This window comes from Drosophila erecta, unplaced genomic scaffold (genome assembly GCF_003286155.1).
Source record: "Drosophila erecta strain 14021-0224.00,06,07 unplaced genomic scaffold, DereRS2 tig00000092-arrow-pilon, whole genome shotgun sequence".
In the NCBI taxonomy this organism is placed as follows: Eukaryota; Metazoa; Arthropoda; class Insecta; order Diptera; family Drosophilidae; genus Drosophila; species Drosophila erecta.
Genome location: NW_020825207.1, coordinates 17,514,316 through 17,542,232, shown reverse-complemented (window position 1 = coordinate 17,542,232; position 27,917 = coordinate 17,514,316). Strand labels below are relative to the sequence as shown.

The 27,917-nt window shown below is 43.2% G+C and overlaps 1 protein-coding gene across 1 annotated transcript; it reads left to right on the top strand.

The window, feature by feature from the left end:
• The first annotated feature begins 74 nt into the window (after positions 1 to 74).
• LOC6549326 (S phase cyclin A-associated protein in the endoplasmic reticulum) lies at positions 75 to 27,917 on the top strand. The gene is made up of 11 exons (XM_001974295.3): positions 75 to 753; positions 1,024 to 3,246; positions 3,309 to 4,755; positions 4,947 to 5,204; positions 5,280 to 5,403; positions 7,337 to 7,476; positions 23,572 to 23,717; positions 23,824 to 23,916; positions 24,188 to 24,279; positions 26,741 to 27,067; positions 27,180 to 27,917. The coding sequence occupies exons 1-11, from the start codon at positions 579 to 581 to the stop codon at positions 27,294 to 27,296; spliced, it is 5,142 nt and encodes a 1,713-aa protein (XP_001974331.1). The 5' UTR covers positions 75 to 578; the 3' UTR covers positions 27,297 to 27,917.

Sequence of the window (27,917 nt, the reverse complement as noted above, 5' to 3'; positions counted from 1 at the left end):
TGATATCGATAGAGTCCGCGCTCTTATCGATAGCTTAGCAACCTATCGATAGACCAATGGCACTTATTGCCCAATAGCAGCCCTGCGTTCAAATCAGCTGGCTCTGCTCGGCTGAATATGGCAGAAATCAGAAGTTCAGTTTAGACGCAAATTATAAGGGATTTTTCTATTTAACCGATACAAGACAAGCAGCTGACAACTGGGAAAGTGAAGGGGAACCGTTTAGGTCTCGATTGACCACGTCTCGGTTTCTATAGGCAAGTTACGACGTCGGAAAATGCTGCCACTGGCGTTGCGAAATTCTGCGACAAGAACAACAAAGAAGCGACGCCTAAAATAAGAGCTGCGAAAAACAGAAATAATCAATTAAAATCGAAGCGGAAGCAAGTGTTTTCCGCGGAGCACTGTTAACATTGAACAGTTCATCAAGATTCAATTTGCAACAAAGGACAAAACCAAAAGTTGCGTGAACAGCTGCAGCAGCTGCGTGGGCAGCGACGCGGCAGATACGCCGGCAGAGGCTGCGCAGGAACACCAATAACAACAAGCTTTTTCGGTCTTCTGTTTTCTTTCCAACAATGGAAATGCGAGAGGTCTTAAGTCGCGAGGGCAGAGAGGCGAAGAATCTGCTAGTCTACCAGTTCTGCGATGAGACAACCTCGAGTGGATTCGTAGGCGGTGACGTTGGAGGAGGAGTAGGTGACGATGGAGGAGCCGGCGTTGGAAGTGGAGGCGTACTTTTAAACGGTGACTGTAAGAACCACCAACTGTTGCTATTGAGTATCCGGTACTTGAGGAGTTTATAGGGTTATAGCATTATCTCTTAGTTATGAAGTTACTTTTTATGACCATGGCTAATTTGTCTAAATAACGTTTAGAAAGCTTTGTTTTCAAAGGTTTAATTTAGTTATTCCTTTATGGCATAACCTTTGGAAAAGAACATGATTACCGGGTACTAAATAGACTTCTAGCAAATATGATATTCTAATTGAAATTCTCATTAATATCTTAAATCTGCTGCAGGCTTTCGGAAGCCACCCATGGTGCCGCCGAAGTCGCCCAACGGTACGCCCAAAAGCTGCCAATCGCCCACTTCACCACGAATGAAATCCGCTGCCAGTGTGGGAGGCGGCGGAGGCAGTAGCAATGGACCACGCGTGCGCAGCGCCTCTACAGGAAGGGATAAAAAGTCTGAGCTGCAAGCCAGGTACTGGGCCTTGCTATTCGGAAATCTACAGAGAGCTGTTAATGAGATTTATCAAACAGTAGAGTGCTATGAAAACATTTCCAGCTGCCAAGAGGCTATCCTGGTGCTTGAAAACTATGTGCGAGATTTCAAGGCGCTAAGCGAATGGTTCAAAGTATCGTGGGACTATGAATCTCGGCCACTGCAACAGCGTCCCCAAAGCCTGGCTTGGGAAGTGCGTAAGAGCAATCCCACTCCCAGAGTTCGGACTAAAAGTCTCTGCAGCCCCAATAACTCGGGCAAATCCAGTCCAGCCTTGTTTCCGGGTACTCAATCCGGAAAAACCTCACCGTGCTGTGATCATGGACAGATTTCGCCCAGGAAACTACTGCGTGCCTATGACCAAGTGCCAAAGGGAGCAATGCGACTGAATGTCAGAGAACTTTTTGCGGCAAGCAAGAGAGCTACTCAAGGATCATCACAGTCTGATAACGTGGAGGGTCCTCTAGATTTAAGTGGCGATAAATCTAATTTCGTCCAGCTAAACACGCAGTATTCCCAAACGGATCTGGAGGATCCACATCTAACTCTAGCGGATGTCAGGGAGAAAATGCGCAAGGAGGCGGATGAAAGAGAAGCTCAGAATAGGATTGAAAAGGAGGCTTTAGAAGCAGTGACCATTCCAATAGCCAATGAATACACAACGGAAATCTTACACAAACAAGAGCCGTCTTCTTTCGAACAACCAATTACTAACGTAGCGGAATCTGATTTAATGCAAACAGCACCAGAACCAACAGCTCTAGAGATGACTGTGGCTTCTCTGGAGTCTATGGAAAACGCCTTACTTAATCAGCAGGCAAATAAGGAGCCCACGCCGCCAAGCACTGTCGTCAAACCACTGGCGGAAATTTTGAAGAAACAACAAACGTTCAATCCAATAGCAGGAAACACTGTTCAAAGTAGTCCCCTGAAGTATTCCAGCGTGCTAAATCGACCCTCGAAAAAGATGCTTCCACCTCCTGGAGGAGTGGCAGCTCACAAGACCATAACATCCAAACCTGGTCATGTAAAAGCGAATTTAACGCCTCCAGTCAACAGTCTACGTCGCACCAAAACAGTTCCTGCTCCTATAAAAACAACTGGTCGGAGTGGATTACAGCTACATCCTAGGCCCTCTAGCAAAACCGAGTGCCATGGTCCACCCAATAATGTGGCCTCTAGATTGTCGGCACGCTCCCGAACCATGTTAGAAATAAATGGGAATAACACCAATTCAAGTGCTAGAACTCTACCGAAGAAAAGTAATTCAGGTTCCATTTTTAGCACTGTCAGACGAACTACAATTAGTTCTCGACTAAGTTCTAGGGAGGATATAACTAGTTCCACATCCACTTTAAAAGCTAGCAATGAACATCTTTCAAATTCAAGAAACACTTTGAAGGCGGATGATCTACATTCCAAACCAAAACAGATTCAACTTCCGACAGATGCTAACGATGGTTGGTTGACAGTGAAAAACCGAAGAAGGAGCAGCATGCATTGGGCAAACAGATTCAATCAGCCCACAGGCTATGCGAGTTTGCCGACGTTGGCGTTGTTAAACGAACAGCAAAAAGAGCAGGAACACAAGGAAAAGCAGAAAGGTGAAGGTGACGGCAAAGCTATCGGCAAAACAATATCGGCAAAGATTAAAGCTCCAGTTGGAGAGGCAAAGGCTAAAGTAAAGACATCAATAACCATTTCCCGACCAGAAATCAAAAACGCCAAGGCCAAGGTTAATTCATTCCCCGTTCAGAAAAGCTGCACTAATCAAGTGAGGAAACCTGAAAAGCAGGAAAAGTCCGATACCACAGCTTCTAAGCCAATTGTTTCCTACAGTAACACTCGAAGCAGCATTATCAAACGACAGAAATCTGATCTTACAGGGCTTAAAATGACATCCTTGCACAAGGAGTACATGAGGAGTGAGAAGAATGCTCTGAGAAAACTTCAACAAAAGGAGCAGTGCAACAGGCAACACAATAGCACCTCCTCTTCTGCGGAAACCGTTGTGGAATGTAAGTATTTAATATGACCTTACAGATTTGACGAGCTAAATATCAAATTTATATTATTTTAGCCTGCAACGACGACCATAGCAAGATCGATATTAAGATCCAAACCAACTGCGAGTTCTCCAAGACCATAGGCGAACTCTACGAGAGCATTGCCCACTGCAAGCTTCCAAATGAAAGCCTTAAGACCAATGCTAGCATTCTGAGTGCTTGTGATGAAAATGAAGAGCAGAATACTGATGACAACGAGGAAGAGCGTAATGAAAGGATTTTAGGAGAGGTTCAGGAATCTCTGGAGCGTCAGATCAGGGAGTTGGAGCAGACTGAGATCGATGTGGATACGGAAACAGATGAAACTGATTGTGAAGTTCAGCTGGAGGAGCAGGACGACGGAGTGGATGGATTGGAGATGGGCAGCGGTGATGATTCGGCTGTCTTTGTGACCATGAGTGATGATGAGAACGCCAGCTTGGAGCTAAGATACCAAGCGTTGCTTTCTGACATGTCTTGGAACGAAAGGGCTGAGGCTTTGGCCACCTTGCAGGCTTATGTGGCCAGACATCCTGGAAGAGCTCAAGAGCTGCATCAGAAGTTATCATCACCCTCCAGGCGTCGCTCTCTACAAGAAACCCTGAAGAAATATCAAGCCAAACAGGCGAGAGCTCAGCAAAAGCGCAATTTGCTCCAGCAGGAAAAGGCAGCTAAGTTACAGCAGCTATTTTCAAGGGTTGAGGATGTTAAGGCAGCTAAGAATCAAATTATCGAGGATAAACGTCAGAAAATGCAAGGAAGACTCCAAAGGGCAGCTGAAAACCGTGAACAATATTTAAAGCAAATCATTGAGAAGGCTCACGATGAGGAGAAGAAACTCAAGGAAATTAATTTCATCAAGAATATAGAAGCTCAAAACAAGCGGCTGGATCTCCTGGAATCCTCAAAAGAAACAGAGGGAAGACTGCAAGACCTAGAGCAGGAAAGACAAAAGAGGGTGGAAGAAAAACTTGCTAAAGAAGCTGCTGTGGAAAGACGACGACAAGCCCTGGAAAAAGAACGTTTGCTCAAGCTTGAGAAGATGAATGAAACGCGTCTAGAAAAGGAGCAGAGGATTGGTAAGATGCAGGAGCAGAAGGAGAAACAGCGACAGGCCCTGGCGAGGGAAAAGGCCAGGGATCGTGAGGAACGACTTCTAGCCTTACAAGTCCAACAACAACAGACGACGGAGGAGCTACAGCGAAAGATCCTCCAAAAACAAATGGAATCCGCTCGACGTCACGAGGAGAACATCGAACACATTCGGCAAAGGGCTCTGGAGCTGACCATACCCACAAGGCAGGCGGACGAGGGACGTGGCGATCAGGACGAGTCCGAGGATATCATAAATGGAAATGCCACGAGCACCACCAATGAGGATGGCGATTTATCATCTACTCTTTCCGAAGTGGGGGGCAATCCCGGTCATTCGAGGAGCTACAAGAAGAAGATGAAAAAGCTTAAGCAAAGGATGAGTCAGTGGTGAGTAAAGTGATGTTCCTTAACTTTTATTGATGGAATTTAATTAAGTGCTATAGGTATTGGGCATTATCCTGAGTGTTGAATTTCAGCTTAATCGTTAAAATCTTATTGACCCTCTCTTGGGTTTGCTGAAATAGGCATTAATCTGAAATCGGAATCTATATTCATTAAGTTGTGTGGTTTCCTTACAGCGCTGACGAGTATCTGGATAGTTTGGAGCCCTTGCCCGCACACGTAAAAAGAGATAGTACAGTTCCCAAGCTGCTAAATCTGGTGGTCAAGGGTGGAGGTGCCCAAGGACTGGATAGGAACCTAGGCAACCTATTGCGTGTCATACCCAAGGCTCAGACCTTCGATTTTCAGGCTTTCCTCTGCATGGATGGTTTGGGCGTATTGGCCAACCACGTGATCAGCAAGGGCATGGAGGATAACTCCGACATCTCCAGGAAGTGAGTTGACTTGGGGCTTTCCAGCCTTCCACTTTTGAGTATATCCTTAATTTCGCCACTTTGTCATTGTTCTAGGTCAGTCAATTTGGCCGTGCAGCTGTACAGGAATGCCTGCTCCGTGTGTCCTCAGATTGCTCGTCACGCTCTTCTGGGCAATTCCATAACCGTTCTGTTCGATGCCATCAACAAGAGTTTCCAGGTAATCCTCCAAAGCAACCGCTTCACAAAAGAAACTTTCAGGAACTTTCGGCCACCTAAACTGCTCCACAATAAAAGTGTCGCCAGGCAGTCGTCTCGCCTCGAGGCGGTGTCCGTGGGATCGGGGCGGAGGGCTAGGAGCGGTCGCAAAACTTGGCAACTCACAATTCCCCAGGCCACGTCGAAAGTCGCCTATGGTGTGGTATACATTCGTACTTGGCTGGCGTTATATTCCTGCCGGCAGCCACTTAACACTTGGCCGCGTTTATGTCCCCGTCCAACTTAAGCCCGTTGTAAATGGAATCCTAGGGGGCGGGGGTCTTGTGGATTAATCGAAGGTCTTGGTGCAACTATATAGTTGTGGAGTTTGCTATTTATGTCCACTAAGTGGAAAAAAGCTGTTGATACCTAATTTAAATTGTTTAATTCGATTTTTTATTTGGTTTGTCAGACCTGTTTTAACACCTGGCTTTTGAACTGTTCAATGTTCCCAACATTTTTCTTATATTTAATATAATATTTTATTAACTGTGCAATTGCTGGAAACATAAAATTAGTTGGAAAGGGCATTTGGTGGTCGATAGCCCGCAAGACCCTTTTGGACCCGTTTAAAGTTTATGTTTCGCTGGCTTTTGTCTTTGCTCGTTTCGCTGGCGTTGTTTATTTGCCATTTCTTTGACGCTTTTATTTGGCGCTGCCTTTTGTTTGTTTGGCATTTTTATTTGAATTTTATTTACTGGCCTCGTGCGCTCGTTGTCTGCCGCCTGGCCCATCAGTTTTTAAGCACTAGGTCGGTTCGCTGATCCCTGCCCCCATGGATCTCCACTTTCTGGGGCTCTTCCCTCTGCTGGCCAATTTGTCAGCGTGTAAAATGCTTATACATTTGCGGCTGCTGTTAAATCAATCGTTAAATGGCATAAAAATCCGCTCTTCCACCCAATATATCTATATTTTGTTACTCTATTTCATTTTTTACATTTTCCTTGCCTTATTATCATGCCCTGTTTGCGTGAGGAAAAGGAAGATGTAAGGTATACATACATATTTATTTCACACTTACTAAATGACTATAGAATTTTGATTAGAATTTTCGATCTGTTTTAAATATTAAATATAATACAAAAGCTAAGTATTAAATTTTAATGTGTAATAATATACATATTCTCAGGACCAAGAAGTATTGCAAATTTTGAAATTTTTATCTAAATCTATAAAAATAATTTTATTGCGCACCGCACTTGGGAGTTGTTGTTTTTGGTCGTTGGCATTGTTAACTTGGCTCGTGTTCATTGTCGCTCCCCCCGCCAACTGCCCCCCGCCCCCTTGCCTCCAACCTCTCCACATCTACTTCACCTTCCGTTTTTTCGTTGATGGATCAGCGCGCGCGCCGCTTGTCATGTAATGAAGAAGATGAAGGAGAGGAGGAGAGAGCCGAAGAAGGCGCAACAGAGTAAAAAAGTTAACTGTAAGTGAGCGAGGGAGAAACATCAATTAACTTTTTGATTGATGTGGATGTCTCTTTCTCTGCTGCTCTGTCCGATTGCTGTTGCTGTTTAAATTGATAATTAATTTAAACACGCGACAAGGAATTTCACTGCTGGCCCCAAAAAGCATGCAACAATCGGGCGGTGCTACTTTAATGAGTTAGATATTTACATATGTATGTATGTTGTTAAATAGTAACCCACTTTTTGAAGAAGGAATGTGTTATCTCTTGTATTATTTATTACTGCGGATTCATTCAACCAATTTCCCAATGCACTAAGCTAAAACAAGAATTATCGTTGCAATGTGCGCTTTATTAATCACAAGATTTAACATCCATGCTTATTTACAAATGGGAAATTGTCAATATTTTGATTGACTTTTTGTTCGAAAGTAAGGCGTGTAACCGAAAAACGTGTTTTTTCTAAGTCCTTTTCGATCTCTTGCAGTTACCCGAAGAAAAATCACCACAACATCCGGTCGAGTTGTCCACGGAGCTAATGCTGGCCTGCACGGAGGCGCTGTCCTCGAGTTACGTGAAAAAGAACACCCACCCAAAAGTTCCCGAACGCCTGCCGGACATGATAAAGTGAGTACAACAACAATTGCAGTTACGCCGGTTTATTGCGGCCAACTACAAATACTTCGAATGAAAAAAGGGGAAATGCGCGAGTTCGAAACCCGTCGAGAGCGGGAGCGAGATGGCCATTCTAGTAGGCACTGCTGCCATCCCTTTCGCACACCGGAGAGGGCGTGTTCTTCTGCACGAGAGCAGGACAGCAAATGCGGCTGCGCTGACAGCGGCAACGTCGCTGCTGCTGCGCTGCCCGCCCTGCTGCGTTTAAAAAATATTATTTTTAATTTTAACTTTTTCTTAGTTGGTCACACTATCGCAGAGCATGTGGGTCGCCATCGCATTATTTTGGGCTTTAGCACATAATAAACAAATAGCACATAAGAGTAAACAACTGTTTACTATATAATATGATTATTCATGCAATTCACTTGTGTTTGGTACATTTTCATCAGTTCAGATGCTATACAGGAATTTGAAGCTCAAGCTGTGTTTTTTACGTACACATTAATAGTTAGTAAATTATACGCTGAATTATTCCCATTAAAAAGTTGCTTTTTCGTGCGTAAACTTAAATATCGCACTTCAATGTAATATTGCGTTCTGCTAGGAGCTTCGGAATCCTTCCCTCCTTTCTTTTCCATCTGATTGTTTTCCTTTAATTTTCGCTTATTATTATAGGCAAAAGTTTTAATCGAATTGTTGCTATTGTTGACGTTTCCATAGCTGCAAAATAAAAACGCCACTTTGTAAACTTTTTGCACAACGAAAAAGGATTTCATTCGTCAAAAATACTTTTGATTTGCCTCATTGCGATTTTAATAAATCACAAACTGTTCATGTAAAATAGTACTGTTGAAAAATATGATAGTTTTCCCTTTGAATTGTAATTCGAAATCCAATATCGTAAAAAACTTTGCCCGCAACTTATTTTTAATATGTTATCTGTGGTTGTATCAGTTAGTTTTGTGTGTTTTATCCTTTTATGTTACATAAAAAAACTTTGTTGCCATGCATATTCCAATTGTGAATTGGCTTTTGTGTGTTACATTTGCGCTTGTTTTTGTTTCGGGTTTTCCCAGCCATTTTTTGTGTTGGCTTTTCTTGTGTGCCGAGGCTTTTGTTTATGCTTTTGTGTGTGCTCTGGGCTCTGACCAATGTTCTGCCTTTTCCTAGCTGTTTGCTTTATTTTTTATTATTCCCGTCTTGTTGACTGCTGTTTTTTATGTTCTTTGTCAATTTTCGTTTGTTTATATTTTCAATTTGGTTACAAAAGCTTTTCGTTTATTTTATTAGTCAGCCATTGTTGTTTTATTTTTTTTACGTTAGTGTGTCTCCTTTGCAGCCTTTTGTGGTGGCTTTTGCTGCTTTTTATCCTCATTCTTTTGGTTACACTCGCCTTATTTCTTCGGCCATTTTTCGTAGCGCGCATCTCGGCGCTCAATTCAATTACAGCGTTTGCAAAATCAAATTTTCTTTTGACTATAATTTTCGGGGAAACAACCCCCGGCTGGCCCACTCCCTTTTATGGTGCCTGCACCTTGCGCCATTTTGCCTTGGAAATAAATAAACTTGGCTGAATGGGAAACTCAATTCGCCGCACTTGAATGGTCCGCCATCTTGCACTTCTTCCTCTTCCGGCCCTCTTCCGCTTCCGTTCCTTCATATTTTTTCTGGCCACGAAGTATTTGGAATTTTCCGGATTCCTAATTCGATTGCAGCTTTCTTTCTTGTTCCTTTGCGTGCCGCTGTTGCCGGATGCATAATTAAATTTTTGTTTACTTTTAATTGCTCAGGTGCGGGGCTGCCTCAAATACATATTGTTTTTCATTTGAATAAAGTTTACTGGGAGTCGCGTAATCGAATTAAAGTTGACAAAGGGGAACTTTTATTCTAGACAAGGGTTTTCATTCTGGGAGGGCATTGAAACTTTGTTGGCACTAAGAAAGTTTTGTTAAAAGATCTTTGCTTTCGGAAAGAAAAACTCCCTTCTACAGATATTAAAGTTTGTGCATTTCTAATTAAATTGTTCTTTGTCTTGCTTAATATTAAAAAAAAGACACAATAGATGTTCTATCAGGAGCTCCGCTGGTTACTTGTAATCTTTCTTAAAACCTTAATATTGTCTGGATTTCAATATTTCTCCATATGATTAATCGCAGCACATTTATGTCGATTGAAATTCTATTTGGTTAACCATAATGCCCCTCATAATCCTGCCACCATCCAGTATGTCATCCCCTTTCTAGAACCATGACAAATTCGATTTGCCTCGCTCGGGCACCTTCGCATCACACAAAAAGCTGTGCGCAGATCTACGAGATATCTTTTACACTGTAATAGATTTATAATTAATCAACACAGTCATTAGCCCTCTTGGTAAAAAACGGGAAGTAAACATTTTTTAATCACGATTTGATCATCAATCGCAACAACTGAAAAGGCGGCTCATCGCAATCATAACGATGATTTGGCACGCGATAAAGCAAACACCCCTTGGCGCGGAATCGAAACCAGAAAGCAGAATCCAAACCCAAACCCAAACCCAAACGCAATCCCAAACCGAAACCGGAACCAAAAGCAGAACCCCTTTCACCTTGCCACCCCTAAAAAGCAGTCATAATGAAATATATGCATATTTCTCTGCTTGTAGGGGGAAAACCAAAGGTCTTCTCGATATTCCCCAGTCTGGCAATGCTCCTGCGGCTGCTGCTTCCACTGGCAGGATGTCAACAAGGAGGACATGCTGGCAGAGTTACTTCCGCTCGCTGCTCAACTACTCGACTGCTGTGCGGCAGTTAATTTAATTACCTTTTAAGTAACCAGATCGAATGGCCAATTTGGAGTTATGGCCAGCAGGCCTTGGAGCTGCTGCATCCACATCCTGCAGCATGTCGGCATGTCGGCATGTGGAGGCTGAGTCTGAGTGTGCAAGTTTTTGTGGCATGCAGCTTTCAGTTGACATTGTTACGGACTTTACTGAGCTAAAAAAATGGATTCCAATGCGGTGGAACATATGAACATATACATGTGTACATATGTTGAAATAACAATCAGTTAAGCATGTACACGTAATCAAGTTCTTGGCCTAAGTTTTTCATTAATCCATTTCCAACTTGGTTATTACATATACAAAAAATGCTTGTTGACTACTCTTCATTATATTTATTGTATGTTTTCATACATTTCATTCTCCCAGTGGCAATAAAAATCCTTGGCTCAATTACAAGGACAGTATCTGGCATCTAAGCACACTTGCACACACACACACACGTACCTCTGGGTTTTATTTTACCATCGACATATTAGTGCAACTATTAAGACCTTAAACTAGACAGCAGCCCACTCCGCCTTCGATAGACCATGGTCTTTGACTCTCCTATCTGGTCAAATGTATTAATTTCATTCTGGGTCCTTTGTCCTTGCTGCTCTGCTCTCTTGTCGCTTTCTCGTACTCCTTTGGAAATATCCTTCGACGTCTCCTGTTTCTCATGTTTCTCCTCCCTGGCCCTTTGTTTGTTGGCTTTTTTATGTGCTGCGTTTAATATCCGATTTCAGTTTCCCCTCGTCTCTGTTGATTCTTTTTGACAAAAGGCTGAGCATAGGGAAAACTCGGCTCAGTTTCTGTCTCTTTCGCTTTGTTTGGCTTTGGTGAAGTTTCCTATTTGCCCACTGCGCCGCTCCTTTTGTTTGCCCCTCGCCCTTTTCACAATTCCTCCCACCCCCGCTTAAAGGAAAATCAAAATATTGACTCTTAACGGTGTGCCTATTGATCTTCCAGCTACCCCGAAAATGCGAGCGGGGGAGTAGGGTGGAAAATTTGGAAAAGTGGAAAGGGTGGAAAAAGTAGAAGGGGCATGGAATTCACATTAAGCAGGCTTTCCCTATTCGAAATTGTTTAATTAGAAGTGCCATTAAAATAAAGCATTTAAGAAATGCATGGCTGTTTTGTACTGTATTTAAAACTTTACGAATTTAAAAATAAACTGTTCCTAAATACGCATGCCTACGTGGTAGAAGATTGCTCACATACTAATTCTATCAATTAAAATATACTATAGGAACGTTGATTTTAGGGTCTCATGTGTAAACGCATCGAACTGCTTATTTCATCAATTTATTTAACATTAAGGACCACCTGCCAGCTTTTTGCATGTCATAATTGAATTCAAATCAGAAAGCTGTCACACAACTAATCAGAGTTGTCATCTGGGTCCTGCCCCTCGCATTTTGAAGTACGAGTGTTCCTCCTCCGCCTCCGACTGCAGTCGACTGCTCAACGGAGCTCAGTTTCAATTTCAATTTCTATTTCAGTTTCAGTTTTCGTTTTCAGTTCCCGTTGCTCATCTGTTCGTTTCGACATTCAAACTGTCAAAAAGTCAGCATCAATTACAGTTACAAAGACATCATAGCAAAACCCCTGCACGAAAACCCACACAAATATACCCGAAATCGGAGCAGCGGCGAGCAGGGGCGGTGTGTTCGAGGGGGTGTGCCACAAAGGAGAGGGGGTCAAGGGTCAGAGTAGTAGCTCAAAAGAAGTGTAGCCCAAAACTTCGCTGTATATTTGCATCAAAATGCATTTGGCCATAAAGGACTGAGGAAAAAACCATTGTCGAGGTGCGTTCCAAGTGTTTTAGAAATAGTACAGCTTCGTACCGCATAACGTTCAAAATGGACATAGTAATATTAGTAATATAGTAATAACTTAAGCGTAAGTTAATCTATCCATGACTGCCTACGTCCGTTCCCCACCTGTCCGTCCGTATGAACGTCGATAACGAGAAATATAGAGCTAGAACATGCAGATCCTAAAAACGCGTACGATGTTAAAGGTATTTGACGCATATCCTTCAGAAAGTGTGTCCGCGATAGCCAGAGATCGTGTGCAACATCGAAAGCAGTCGCTGAGTACACCGAGCAAGGGGTATCAAATAGGTATCAAGGGGTATCAAGACTGGGCTTTTCGTACCTAGCTACGTAACTTTCGAGGTTACCCTCTACTCGCATAACCCGAAGAGGTCATATGCAAAAGTCTGACATATGCGCTGACATTTTGCATGCAAAATGGCGCAGCAGCCTCAGCAGCTATAGTACGCTTCCCTGTCCTCCCTCAAATCTCCTGTCCCTTGTCGAGCTGCATGTCAAAAGTTTGATGAGTGCCTGTCCAGTTCCGCCGCATGTCAAAGGACGAGCAGCGGGCAGGGGCGGTGGGCAGGAGGCAGGGGGAGGGTGCGAGCGGTACGGCTTTTGGCTATTGAATTACCTACAGGCTCAGTCCGAGGCTGAGCCACTCTTCGTTTGAGTGCATTCGCTTTGATTTTGGCCTGGTTTTTTGTTGTTGTACCAACTGCTCTGTTTTGGGTTTTCCTCTCTGGGGAAAATTTTCGGGGGTGTGGGTGGTCCGGCAACCACCCACCAAGATGAAGTTGTCTCTGGTAGGCGACATATGTAAAATGTGTAAAGTGCAGTGCCGGTTACAGTTAATTTAATGCTCGTCAGATGCGAAGTACTATATCTCCGGAATGATAATGCACCCTCTATAAAATTACATCCTTCCTGGTTCAGTTTTCGTTGTTCCATCACTTGAAAAAACGTCTAACAATGTGCATTTATTCCATCAAATATGCTTTTATAAATGCCAAAGATTTAAAGTGATTGGTAATGACAAAGTGGTTTTCCAAAGGAATTTGGTTGGTAAACGTGGAACAACATACCATTCTCAATTCAAACGAACTTCATTACTTTTGAATATTCTGCATAGCACGTCCAACAAAGTTTTTTTCCCAGTGCAGTTAATGCGCGTTGGTAGCTCTCAAAGCAAAAAGGAGCAGGGGGTGATTATGAGGGGGTGGAGATAAACAGAATGGGAACGCAAAACAGGAGCAAGGACAAGGACAACCAACTGACGCATCAGTCAATCAAATGGCAATTGTGAGGGCTTAACACGAGGCCTCGGGCCGCAACACAATCGGAGTGCCGAGCTACCCTCGCTCTATAGTTATATAGATAGATAATACTGGTCGCATCCCCTGCTAAAGATCCCGATACGGGGACCAAAACTGGTGCAAATTAACACGCTAAGCACTTGAATCGGGCCAAATGTGGCATGAGTAATGCCCTCAAGTGGCCAGCAGATGGCGCACATTACAAGCCGCTAATCCGGGAGCTACCCTATAAGCGTACCCATACGGTATTTCGGACCACCGCATGCCGGGATTCGCATAAAAATTTACGACAAAACTAAAAATCTTCGCAAAGTATTTTTTGAAATGGCCCAGCCGTAAAGGTCATTTAGCACTAAAGGAAAAGTCGCTCCTATGGTTATGGCTATTCAATGGCTGTGGAATGTTTCAGCAGGATGGGTATACTTACTTATATACATATATAGGGGGCGCCGCATTTATGATTGGGCGGCGACTTTCCATAAATTCTAATTTGATTTTGCCACTAAAGTGCCATAAGAACGCAATTTGCTTTCGACTCCCCATGCATATATTCATACTTGTACATTTATTTGGAGGAGCCCTGGAACCCTACGTTGGGCATAATTTTTTACGATGCTCACTCTGCGACATTTTCATTCGCTCGCCATTTTCCATTTTCTACTTTTCCACACATACACTCTCACAATGGAAAAGCCAAATCGCAGGCGCCCATTTTCACTGACTTTGTACCCAGACTCTAACTTTCCTATCCTGAATATCTTTAAGGGTACACGAACAACCTTAAAACGGTTCTTAGTTTTTCCTTACTTTTTTTCACATAACATGCTTTTTTCTTTAAGTTTAGGCATGATTAGGACCATTAAAAAATGTTGCACGTAGAATTGTACATTCAAAGCGCTGTGAAGTAGTTGCCATCTTCCAATCAGCTCTACGAGCAGGGTATGTGAAGCTTCGGCTTGCCTTTCTTGACTTGGGTACTTTTAATGCCCGTGGCATTTTTTGTGACCCACCTCCTGGTCGTGTGTGTTGTTCGACTGGCTTTTGTTGGCCGTGTTGCTATTTTATTTTATTATATGCACTTTTCTTCTACAAAATGGCGGCAAACGTCGCCGCACGGTCCTGTTCAGGGTCCTGCTATGGCTCTGGGACGGATCTTAAGAAGGCGCTTTGGGGGGAACATCGTTATGGTTGCGGTTATTTGGCGCCATGTTTTTGTGCCACCGCCGTTGGGCTCCCCAGCTTTTTCTTCTTCGCGCCTCGTTTGAGTTTTACGAGCGGCTTTACTTTCTGGCAGCTATTTCGACTTTGGCTTTTTAACAGCCTCGCAAAGGTTGGCGGGGGACTTGGCGACCCGATGCCAGTGCCAATTCCCATAGAAAAATCCCGTCATCGCGCTGCCCCACGTGTGTTGTCCATTTCTGACGTTGATTTCAATTTTATATTTTCCAACGTTTCCTACTTTTCGGTTTTCTGGATGAGCATCTGCGGTAGGCAGGAGGATGAGCAGTCGCCGCCTTATGTGGCCCCGTGACAAGCCCCATATGGAAAGCAGGCACACACTGAGAAAAACTAGTTTACATTCACATTACAAGTAGATAAGTTGGTATACATTATATTTAGTACTGCTACTACATCTTGAAGTTGAAATCTATAAATTGTGTTCCTTCTCTTAATCTAATTGGCTCTGCAGCACACTTATTTTGACTACTTCATTTTCTCTCTGTGCAAATGGGTAAAAACTGCTGAAATTTTATTTTCAACGCGCGTGTCGTAATTGAAGACGCCCGAACTCTTTCTCCTGCCCCCAACCAAACCCCTGTCAAAATATATATATATTTAATATAAGACAAAACGTTTACCCCGTTGCCTGTCGCCCCAATGTTTTCCTGTGTGTTTTTGGGGTAAATGGAAAACGCTTTGGGTGGCGTTCGTTACTAAGAAAACACAGGAGATGCGACGCGAGATGGAACGGAATGGTTTGGTTTGGTATGGCATTGCTCTATGGATGGATGGATGGATTGGATGGACGGGTGACGTGTTGATGAATTTTCATTTTAAGAACTCGGCTAGACAGGATCGGGATTATATATCCCACGGAGTGATTGCCACATCCGTGTTTGTCTTCGCCTTTCGTTGGCCTACCGCATGCAGATTTCATTTTCCATGCCATATCTATAACTCAGATTTACTTGAGTTTCGCTGAGATATTTTCTGCCAGCTTCTTAAGTTACATTTCCCCCTATTTTTTCCTGCACTTTTTGCACACATTTCTGGCTAAGTCGTGAGGGCACACTTGACAGCTCAATCTCGGCACTTGCCAGGCACTCTTTAACATTTTTTTACCCTTAACCCTTGGTTCCTCGCGTAATGCGAGTTTAATCACTGATGTATAAGTTATAAGGAATAAAAGTGAGCAACAACCCCAGGGCACAGCTATCTGCATCCCTTTAAACCCGAACTGACAACCAAATGTCTTAATTTATTCATAACTTTTTTATATGTTTATTAGACTGCGCAAAGCGAGGGGAGGGCAGGGTGGTGGGCTATTATATTGTTGTTCCCGGCCAAAATGCAACCCCTCACTCCGCCTTAAACAATTTCCATGTTTTGATTTATGAATGATAATGCGCTGTGACACATTCCAGCCCAAGCGAAGCGAACCAAACTGGATGGGCCAGGAGCTGAGCTCTTCATTTTGGCATATGTCTGCATTGCGTTTAATTTGCATTAATGGGCGTGGTAATGGGCCTGCAACCGTGGCCGCCGATTTTTGGGCGGTTTAATGAGGCGCAGCCTTGTAAAAAGTTTAACAGACTCCGCAGTCTCGCAAAATATGCACGCCTGAAAGTATTTTAGATATGGGGTTCAATAGCAACTGTCGCAAAAAAGGGTAACCTTCTGCTTGGTGGGCGTGGCAGGGGGTTATAAGTCAATAACTAAAATGGTTATTATAGACCAATTATATGGGATTATTCGCTTATACTGAAAAATACTCTGTTAAAACTTATTAACTGTATGGAGCACGATATTAAGCCAAGAACTGACTTTGTTGGTAAGCTAACTTTAAGCCACTTTTCGCATTATTTATGATGAGCTCAGAAGCTCAAGGCGCGGAAACTGGTTTGTAGATACATTATGTACAGATGTATCTCATGCGAGGGCAATCCTTTCGCTGCGGTTTTTGCTAGGCGCCATACCTCAATTTCTGCGCTACCTTGCGGTCGCGGAGCCTGTACTGTACAGCCGTCTCTTTCGGTGTATTTATGCCGCGCTCTTTCTGCCACACCGTTGAAAATCAATTTGCATCAATTTCTGGGCTCGGGCATCCTCATTCTCCGACTGAATCATCATCGTCATCCAGCGACTGGTGCAAGGTAAATGAATTAAAAGTTGTCGCTGCTCCGTACGGCGATACGTACAAATTCATTTGCATTCAGAAATGAAAATAAAAACAGGGGAGAGTCCAGAAATTAATTACGATCTCAACTGGAACTCTTATCATTCGAAGGTGCGGCCCTGAAATAACACACAGCTGCCTTTTTCGCCTCTCCGCCTGTCATTTGATTGGTATCTCCGTTGTTCTTATTTTGCACTTTTCACTGCCCAGTTTTTTTATTTTACGTTTATTACGAAAAATCTGAAATTAGTAACCATTTTCGCAAAACTGAGGGGTTTCCGTTCAAGGGTTTCCGTTGACAGCTGTGTGACCACCAAAAAAATAAAAAAGGAGCCTTTGCGCAGGGCGTGACCGTAACTGATGTCCTGTCGAGTCCTTGAGCATAACCAATTGGATTCGATTGGTTTTCGCATACACAAATAGGGAAAAACTATAAAGTCGTACGCTAAAATGTGAGTTCTACCTTTTTTTAAGTTTTTTGATACGGGTTTGCTCGGTGTTCGACTAATTGATGACCTGTAAATGAAATGTTCGAAACAAGTTTTGCAACATTTAATATTTGAAGTGTATATACTTTTGATTCAAATAACAAAGTCTGTTTGCTTAACACAAAATAAATGGTTGGCGTGTACAGTCATTTGTTGGTTTGAGTACTTGATGGGTATTAACGTGGACTTTTTAAAATTGGTATCAATCGAACCAGATTTCGCGGAGACCTCCCGCTGGTAGAACTTTCAAATTGCACCCAGTCATAACCGCATCTCCGCCTCAGCCAAAACATTTACAAATGCAATTAAGCCATAACCGTCCACCCAGAGCATAAATTCTATCCGCACATAGGGGTGCCCTTTTTCCAGTGACCATTTCGCTATGCCACAGGATAGCTTCGTAAAAAATCAAAAATGTTGTGCGCCCGAATGCGGTCAATTCAATTTCAATTCGCTTCTGAATTCCGAATTGCATTTTCCGGGCAATAATTGATGGGCAGCGGAGCGATCGGTCCTTTTCTACTCGCTGTTGTGCCCTCTTTCAACAATGGGATAAGTCTAAGTAAGTGGGTTATTAGCACCGCAGGATGTCCGAAGTGGCAAAAGGACATGCAGGCCGAAAGGAGACCCCTGCCGGCAAAGGAACCCTTGCTGGGCATTAGAGAGTCACGTCCCAGCTCCTGTTGATGTGATTATTGTTGTTGGAGGAGTTTCGCATTAGTAATGTAAACATGCACAGGGAACAATGTGAAAATGTCTGTTTCACATGCAGCATACCTTCCTATGCATACTTTAAACCAATCGGCGTCCTATCCGATTTAATATTGTTTTTCATTTAATACACTGTATATGCCCGAGTAATATACAACCATAAGCTTCAAAATAATGATACTTGCCTGGGTGTTTTTCCCGGTGTGCACAGAGAGGTAAGAGGCAATTGAAATTCACGCGAGGACTATTGTTCCGAGTCTAAGCTCCATTAGCCACAATTGAGATCTCTCCGTGCAAATCCCTGTGACATGACGAATTGTCTTGGTCCTGGCCGGGATTTTTGTAATAAATATAACCCCCTGCCGCTGTTTTAGTGACAGCTGCTGCACGTGCTGCCCTAGTAAGCGCCATAATTATGATGGTAAAATGATGATGATGATGACGATGTCACACTGTTGGTGTCTCTTAATGATAACGATGTCCCTGCTCTCGCCCACTGATAAGGTTACTTAACACCACATGCCCACATTTTCCGCGTCGCCCATTAAAAGTTCACCCTCTCGCATTACAACAAAGCCCCATACCCGTCACCCCTCACCCGTCGCCCCTCGCCCCCCGATTCCCTTTATGGCCCTAAAGGAGTCGACCAACTTGCAGCGTGAAATTATTTAACACGCGCTCTAATGCATAAACATGGCCAACAAAGTTGGCAACCAAACCCGGTACCAGGTGTTGTGTAATTTCAGCATTGCCAATGATAGCCATGTGCTCGCCGAAAAATTTGGTTGGGGTTCTGCATAAAGTTTTGTATAGAGTTCCACTACATATTGACTTAAAAGTGCATTCAAAGCACTAAAAACATATTTAGAGCCCATAGTTGCGCTGTTCAGATCTTTACATTATACTTTAATACTTTATTCCTGACACTTTATCTATGAAAGTCTTTTAAAATATATCTTGTTTCGCCGCTTAAAGCAAATATAAAGTAAATATAAATGAATAAAGTATAGTAAATATACATTTTTTGAATTGATGCCCTAACTTGCAGGCCACGGTACCTCGACCGAGGGTTGCTTCAGCACTTTTGGTCCTCTAAGCCACTTGTGGGCAATCAGAGCTCTCGACTCTGGCCGGCTGTTTGACTGCCGATTGCTACCCCTAAAATGCGACTCGAGTTGCATTGTTTTGACATGACACCCGAATCGGGAGGCCCGGGGATGTATGTTCTGCCCTCCAGGGGGGACTTTGAAATGGCAAGGCGCAGGCGCGACAGTTTTAACCCTCCGAAAAGAAACAGTTGCTCTTAATCAAGTGCTGACAAGCGGCGGAGAAAACAATTTGAAATTGCATTTTAATCAACTCCGGCTCGTGCGCACTGCGGAAAGTTAAGGGGTAGCTACAGGCCACCTTTCTCTGATTTCCTTTTTTCCGGTTTAGTTTTCATTAACACCTTTAGAGCCGATCCGTGTGTGTGTCGCTTGTTTTGCCTGCCGACTACAATCGAATTTCTAATGTTGTTTTAGGCCACCGCAAGGCGTTGAGTTTTATTCACATGCCTCTGACCTGAATCTGAATTCGAATCGGGTTCGGATGCGCATGGCTCTCTACGTGTGTTCTCGGATGCAGGATGGCAGCCAGCTGGCGTTTTTCCAGCCTCCGTTGTTGACTTTACTTGATTGAATGAATTTGAATCTGATGAATTTCAATGGTTCGTGTAGAAATTGAATTACTGCGAAAGCTGCTAAGCAGATTTGGTTGTGAAAACACTAAATGTGTTGGGGTTAAAAATGTTCAAGTATTTTTGGGTAACTAGACGCATGTGAATTTTTAAATTTGATTTGCTCTGTGTGTAAATAAATTAATGAAAAAATGCAATTTGCATGCTCTCAGCTAATTTGAATCATTTACCCCATCAATGAATCATTGACTTTAGAATCCTCCAGTTTGCCACATAAACGAATGCGTTAGTCAAATTACATTAACACTCAAAAGTGTGAGGTATTATGAAGCACGTCGAACCCATTGATTTAAATTAAATTTGCCTAATTTGTTTATCAACTTTTTAATCTGCCAAAACATGGAGTTTCGCGCCCAAAATGTAGCCACCAATCTCATAAACTGTTTTAAAATCGATTGTCCAATTGTTTGAAAAGCCACGTGCTGTGCAAATTTCATTCCAAAGCCCACCGACAATGGCAATATAATTCTTTCATATGCTAATGAGCAGCACGCGTCTAGCATTAAATGTGCTCAAAATGCAAAACCGATTAGCAAAAGATTCAGATACGTTCGTCCATAAAATACTGATAAATGTTCGTAAGCAAATACGAGTGGCATTTGCGAGGAGTGTGTGAGATCCCGGGAATTGTGACATTGCATCCATTTAGAAGCTTTTGTAGATTCAAGTGCAAGTCCTTCTCAAACCATTTTGGTTTCCTTGTTTTTGGAGCTGTACTTTTTGTTTTCCGGTAATAGAGAGTGAAAGAGAAATTGTTGTGCAAATAATTTCAGTTTGCTTGATGTTTTGATTTCAATTAGGCGAGTGCTGATTACAAACACTAAAAATATCAAACAAAACCTCTTTCTCTTTGTCCGTTCATTATTTTCTGTGCGATTTATCATAATAAACGAAAGCGAGTCATCAACAAAAGGAGCTCATTCATCGTTTGATGTTTACAATACAAATGAATGGCATACAGATTTCTGCTATTTAAGTGGCAAGCCATAAACATATACAGATCCATAACATTCTACAAATGAATGATTGATATGCCATGACAATGTCCTGCCGCAAAAATCTGAAAATCCACAGTTGACCACCGAAGCTGCCGTGGCAGCCGTGGCAGCGTTGAAAAGCAAACACGGCCAGCAGCAATTTTTATATAGCCGAAAAATCCATTTTGACCCCTTTTGACACAGCCAGAAGTCCTGTTCGCAAATAAAAGCGTCCATTACTCAAACGCTAACACACACGCACATAAGCAGCCAAACGCACACACACCCACTGGAGAGGCAAACAAAGCAGCAAGGACTACGTGCCACCGCCAGGATGAGACCCAAAGTCCCGCTCTTCTGTATCTCTATTTGTATTTGTATTTGTATCTGTGCTGCCAGCTTAAGATACTTGCTTGGATCTTGGATAGTAGCTAAGGTTTTTGTTAATAGAGAACATATAGCTCAATACCTGTTTTAAAGTGATTTCAGAGGTCCGAACTTCAGTGGCAGCATTATCGGGCTAAAGGAAAGGAGCTTAACACTTTTTATATTGCCTCCATTCGAAGTTTAAACAAAACTCTTTTTGCACACTGAAAAATAAATCTAAAAGCACATCTCTGCTGATCCCATGCTGATATCCCCACATTTCTGGCGTTGTCAACTGTAAACATACTTGAGCTTCCTGTTTTGCTATTTGTGCCTCGCATCGCACACAGGACACTTAGCGCAGACAGGCGGACACAAGGACACTGGACGAACGGACTAACGGACAGGAGGACAGGAGGACGCCCGGACGCAGGGACAATCCACACGATGTTTGCTCTCCTGGTTGGTCAATCTCACCCACAGCCTCGCCCGCTGTCCCTTTGGCCTCTGCTGGACAAAAAGTACTCGGCAAACTCATCAGCACCACAAAAATATCCTTAATAATTTTCTTAAACCAACAAGCACAAAGCTAGCACGGAGCACGAAGGATGCTTTTACCCCCGTTCTGTGGCTGCTTTGGTGAGTGGGTGAGTGGGTGACCGCCCCCTTTCCGCCGCCAGTGAGCTGTCATCGTTTGTCATGTGTCCTGGCCCGAGTTTCGCCTGCGGAAAGTATTTAGTTCGTTGGTCGCATCAATCCAAACACAAAATGGCCAACTCCCCGGCCAGAGACGTATCGGATGTGGCCGAGGCTTCCTCTCCCAGGACAGCAAACCCAGGACCGAGGACCAAGGACTCCGGGCAGGACATAATCGTCAGTGCCGTAAAATAAACAGCAGCCAAAAGCAGCAGCCAACGATGGCGACAAAATAAAAATAAAATGCGACAACACGGGGCGCAAATGGTTGTCGAGGGCACAAACCACTGGCAGGACACCCAGACAGGACTTTTTCGGGTGTGAAAAGGCATTTGGTGCAAAGCTCGAAATAAAAATAAGAATCCTCGGCAAAAAAAAATTAACATCCTTGTTAGTTGTGAAAACACGTTCGCTAAATACGCGCGACAGTTGCAGGCGCACCAACCCTCTTCCCTCCCCTCTTATATCCCTTTTAATTATCAAGGACCTCCCTCAAGAATGAGTGTGTGTGTGTGTGGAACAGGCGCAAATATTTTAACAAGTGTCAAATGCACACGCTACTTAACTCAAGCTCTGTGTGTCTTGTTTATTAAACAAAATAGTTGCAATTGGCAAGAAAAAAGTGCAACCCCTTGCTGCTCGCTGAGAAATGTATTTTTTGTACAAGGAACACGAAATAGTTCCCTTTCCCCTCTCAACTGGAAAGTGTCCTTTTCACGGGCGCTTGTAATTTGGGCATTTGTGTGCATTGATTTCGGCACTTAAGACGCATAATCGGCAGCATAAAACACTAAGGGCAGCGGGTTTGTGCACACTTCAAATAATTTTGCCTTCAAATAAGAGTTTGGTCATGGGAATCCTTTAAAACGCGTTTGCAAACTAATGGCAATTCACTTTGCATTGTGTAAATGGCATGAGTATTAGAATTATGTTCTCTTTCCCTTCAATATTGGAAGTATATGTAAATATATTTGAATATCTATTAGACCGCAGTTTCAAAGCAGTAGTTTTTGTAAGTGTAGCCAATGAGCAGCACAGTTCGCTGAACAACAATGTGCAGAATGAAGGGACTAGGGCGAGGTAACCGGAAGCAGGAGGGACCAGGAGTGGTCCTGCAGGACCATGGGCATGCATTTCGGCATTTCGGGCTCGCATAAGCTGGATTAAAATCAAAACAGATTTGCGCTGACAATGACAACAGGCATCAGCATCAGAATCAGAATCAGCAACAGCAACAGCAACAGCAGCCGGAGCAAGGACATGTTAATGCTCACTCGGAGGTTAAGCAGGACAACAGGACACAAGTCCTCCACCCTTGATATGTGAATGGAAACACCTTGCTGGGCGAGCAAATGAAATGTCATTCGCCCGCTGAATACTCGGGATGAAGAGGAGACCATCCTCGCTGGGATACTTGCTGTTTGCGAGGGGGTGTATGAATTTAAATCGCTTTCAAATCATATGACACATGGTCGGGTTCCAGTTGTTTTGCCCCGTGCCTTTGAACGCTCCGGGCGATTAACAAGTGTGGAGTGGCCTGGCCCAAAAGGTGGCCAGTTGAAGGGCTGGGATGTGGGTATAGATCAACAGAACTAGCAACATATGCACATGGAAACCACGGGGCAAACAAAGAGAAGACGGCTAAATAGTAATGAATGGCTGAAAGGCAGTACAGTTGTTTGGCAACAGAGGGAACCCATTTAATTAAATATATATTTACAGTAGTCATTTGATTATATCAATTGAATGATGACATATTTCCGCTTACTTTTCCTTTTTCCCCTTGCAGCTTTGCTGTGATTACGGGCCTGATCGAGGTTCTTTCCCGGCGCATTCAGAAGGTGCGGGAGTCCATCGAGGGCAACAAGAGGGTGATGCTGGGTCTGCTGACCACCTTGGGCTTCCTGTCCCGCTTCATTGATGTTTGCCAGCCGGGTGAGTCACACTAGCCGGCTACTGAAGTCGCACCTGCCTGAGGGTAAACAAACCGGAGCAGGATCGTTGCTTATTCGTTTTCTTGTCCTCCGTCCTCCGTCGACAGGTCCTGCCGATCCGACACGTCTGCTGAGTGCTGCCAAGTCCACTGAGCTATTTGGAACCGTTTCGATGCTCTATGGCTGCGTGATGCCAATGGGTGAGTTTTAACTGAACCAAACAGTAGCAACTCAGTAGAAAATTGAGTTGCGGAGACGGAGTGGTGGAGGTGGAGGTGCTAATTAGATTTCAATGCACTTTACGAACAACCCAAGCAACGTGATCTCCTCGCCAAGGCGGAAATTAGTTTTGATTTTTCCGTAAGCCTCTAATGTTTTATGAGTGAATATCCGCTATCGCCGCTCATCCGCCGTCCTACCTATTTTCTGACTCGATTTTCTTTTTATTTCTGTTCTGTTCTGTTTTTGCAGGTGAATGCATTCCACCACGCACGACCGCCCTGGCGGCATCGACTTTTCATCTCTACGTGTCCCTGGCCTGCCTGGATGTGAACACCTTCCAGGTGAGTTGGCCCTTCAACGGGAGTGGGATTCTTGGGAGTTTCGGCGCGAACGACAAACGTCGAGCGTCGTGCGTCGCCGTTTAAACAAATCAAAAAGTCAGCCAGCCAGCCCTTAACCCAATACGAAGGCACAGTGGTTAGTGCCTAAAGAGACCACTTAATCTTACATCAAATGTCAGTTCAATATTTTATAAGGCAGGATTCCTCAAGCTTTTTTAAGAGTTCTAAACTCTGGATATTACCGTGTTAAATCATGATATCAAAGGGTTTGAAAAGTTTAAAACAATTTATATTCCGATATATAATATGTAAACCAAGTTCCCCGAACTTATTTAAAATAATTGTATTAATAATAACTATACCTAAAAATGATTTGTACAGGCATACAGAAATTTATTTATTATTTTCAAAAATTATTTGGAATCCAAGACTGAGTCCATATTTTCACCAATGTGACTCAATTTTACCCGCTCAAGCAGCGAAGCGCAGAGAAAATTTCATTAGAATTTCCTCTGTTTTATTTTGTGCCGTGGAAACTGCTGTTGGCGTGTATGCGTTTGGCTTTTCTTTGCTTTGCACTCCTAAACTTTGTCGAACGTGAAATCGCCTGGTGAAAATTGAGAAAATCGGCAACAACAACAACAATTGCACCATCCGCATCAGCGGGAGGAAAAGTTAGTGTAGACGTTTAAAACTTTGCGATTGCGGCGGCTTGCAATCTGCGAGTGAGTTTCGACAGAGTGATTTGCATATTGCCAAATGTCATGACAGCCACCACGAGAATTGTGTATTTAGTAGGGTGGGATTTTCCGGAGGAGCTCCTGGGTTTGGGCAAAGGCACAGGAGTCGGGGCAGAGTGACATTTGCCCAACAGACAACACAGCGCCAAATGACAAACACAACATGAGGCAGACGCCATTGAACCGCGATGACATTTCGCTCTGTACTCGTGTACCTGTGAAAATTCAGAGGAGAAAATGGCGAAAAGGGCAGGATTGGGTGGTGGGTGGTAGGTGGTCGGTGGTAGGTGGGTTGGCTTGGGGGCATCAGGACGAAATAGAGGATGGGTGGCATACGCAAATATTTTGACACTTTACTTGGGCCAAATGTCGGCTGTCGTCTTGGCGTGGCCTAAAATATTTATGCCAACCGTAACGAAAGGAACCGAATGGAGTTGGAATGGGCCACGTTCGGTTGGCAGCCAAAACCGCGCCAATGAAACAGAATATCGGAGTGCTACAATCGTGAATCTAGCTGAGGCCCAGCACTTGAACATTTTTAGTTATAAATGGTGCAGCTAGAAGTACTTGCTAAAAACGTACGTTCTATATCAAATTATATTCATGAATTTGTGTAAGTAGTGCGTTGTTTTATATTTAACTTTTGCACAATTTAGTTCCATTTATGCAATTATTTAAAATGAGTGGAATTTACCTTTGACTTTTCCACCATCTACCATCTGAAATAGCTATCTGCACTGTTTTTCTGCAGAGCTTGGCAGCTAGGTTTTAATTTCCTGTGTACCTCCATCCGGGTATCTGAGTTCTCGAGTGTGTGCGTCTGTTGCACGTGTCAATATTTAACGGATGCAGGCTGGCAGAGGCAAGGCTACGCACTTGACAAACTAATTTGCTAGACAAACTTTGCCGCTGCCAAAAGCTCCAACCACGAATTGCACTGGGATTAGAGCTATTTGTTTTAAATTACCACAAAAATAGATAAGGGTTTCAGTAGCTCGTCATCGCCAGCTTCATCATCATCATCATCAAGTTTTGAGCGAGGGTCGGTTGCTCCGTTTTTGGCAAATAATTTGATTCGGTTTTAATCAGCAAACTCAATTTTCGAGAGCCGCTTCAGAGGCCGCGTTTGTTTTTGCGTAAATATTGACTTTGTAAAATGAAATTTTCAAGTTTAACCCAAGCCCAAGCCCAAGCCAATCCGAAGCCCGAAGCCCACGCAATTTCAATCGTTCTCGAGCTCTCTCTGGTTTTTTTATTGTGTTTTATTTTTCGTTTCCGGCTGGAAAATCCTTGCCGCTCGCTCATATCCTGCCAGGGTCGGAAAAGTGAGGGGGCGTTGTTCTAGCCAGCCAGGCATGTCAATTGTTTGGCTAAATATTTGCTCAGTGCTCGTACTCTTACTCATAGTCGAACAAGTTGCCAGTTTCAGTTGTTGAATTTCGAGTTTCGGGTTTTGGCCTTCCAGGACAAACAAATTAGAAGCGCTCTCTGCTCGCTCGGCGAGTCCCTTATGCAAATAGCACGCAAATATATAGGCAGGATTAAATAAACAATCGGGCCGCAGGACGTGCCGGCCCTTCATTTCCTGCCCTAAACAAGTGGCACTCTTTGATATTTGCTTTGACTTAATTAAAACATTTGCTCAGTGATTTCGGCGTCGGTTATTTTTTACCATTGTTGTTGGCTTGTGTTGCCAATTAAATGTGCCTCGGTATTTGCAGGAGGCACTGACTGTGGAGGGTCCTTTGTCGCTGAAGCTGTTGGACGTGATGACCCTCATCCTGAACTGCAGTTTGGTCAATGCCCAGTGGGCGAAGAACAACGAGAGCACCCCAATGCTGATTGACCTTATCGCTTCGCTGGCCTTTTTCTGCGTCAACAATCGCAGGCATCAGGATCTGCTGATTTCCGAGCAGTTTGCCGTGATCTTAAAGAACCTGGCCAAGTTGCCCACCCAGTTCAACCCTGTGATTTATCCCTTCCTGGTCACGGTTTCCTTCAACAATCCGCCTGCCAGGGAGATTCTCAACAAGGACTTCGATTTGTCGGTAAGATCTTTTAATATCCAAAGAAAATTAAACAACGTTGACATGATTCGACTCCCTGAAGCAATTGTAATTTGGCATTAATGTACAACAATTATTTTCTCTACCCCTGCAGTTCTTAGATGAGTACAGCAAATCGGAGATGGCGCAAAAAAATGTCGTCATTAAACTGATTAACAGCCGCACCAAAGACAAAATCAGCACCGGTAACAAGCAGAATGCGTCTATCTAGATCTATGATATGTGTTGGGGCGCAACTTAATATATATACATATGTATATATAGATTTGTATCCCGTACAATGATCCTTCAACCTGAAGTCCCAACTTTCAAAGTGATATTATTTTCAAAGAAAATTAAAAATCTGAAGAGCAAAACTACTTGAAACATTCGCAAGGAGATGAACAGCAGGATAATTGAATATCGAATGCAGAAGCGGCACACAAAATATTTGTAATATTATTTATTTATCTTAAACGTTATCTCAAACTAGATTACTAAAAAATCACTTCATCTCACTCACTCTCACACATTCGCTAAACACATTCACAACAAGTCGAACTCGCATAGATTTTATATTAATATATACACTTAGTACATGTATTAATTGTAACTTATGTTTAATGCAAGGTATTAACATTAGTTTAGCGCTTCTATCCAACTCACCCACAAGCACAGAAAATTCTCAGTTATCGAATTAACCAATGCTTATAGCATACACACCAACTTAAAAAAGAAATGGGAGAAAGGTAAACATGAATGAAATGACCTAATGTATTTTTATAAATATCAACGTTTTGTGCAAAAACATTATAAATAAAGCATTGCAAATGAAATAAAGAATTGAACAATC

Coding starts and splice junctions, on each gene's coding strand:
- LOC6549326 (XM_001974295.3), top strand. CDS start 579: ATGGAAATGCGAGAGGTCTTAAGTCGCGAGGGCAGAGAGGCGAAGAAT. Junction 3,247..3,308: donor TGCGGAAACCGTTGTGGAAT/GTAAGTATTTAA, acceptor ATATTATTTTAG/CCTGCAACGACGACCATAGC. Junction 4,756..4,946: donor AAGCAAAGGATGAGTCAGTG/GTGAGTAAAGTG, acceptor GTTTCCTTACAG/CGCTGACGAGTATCTGGATA.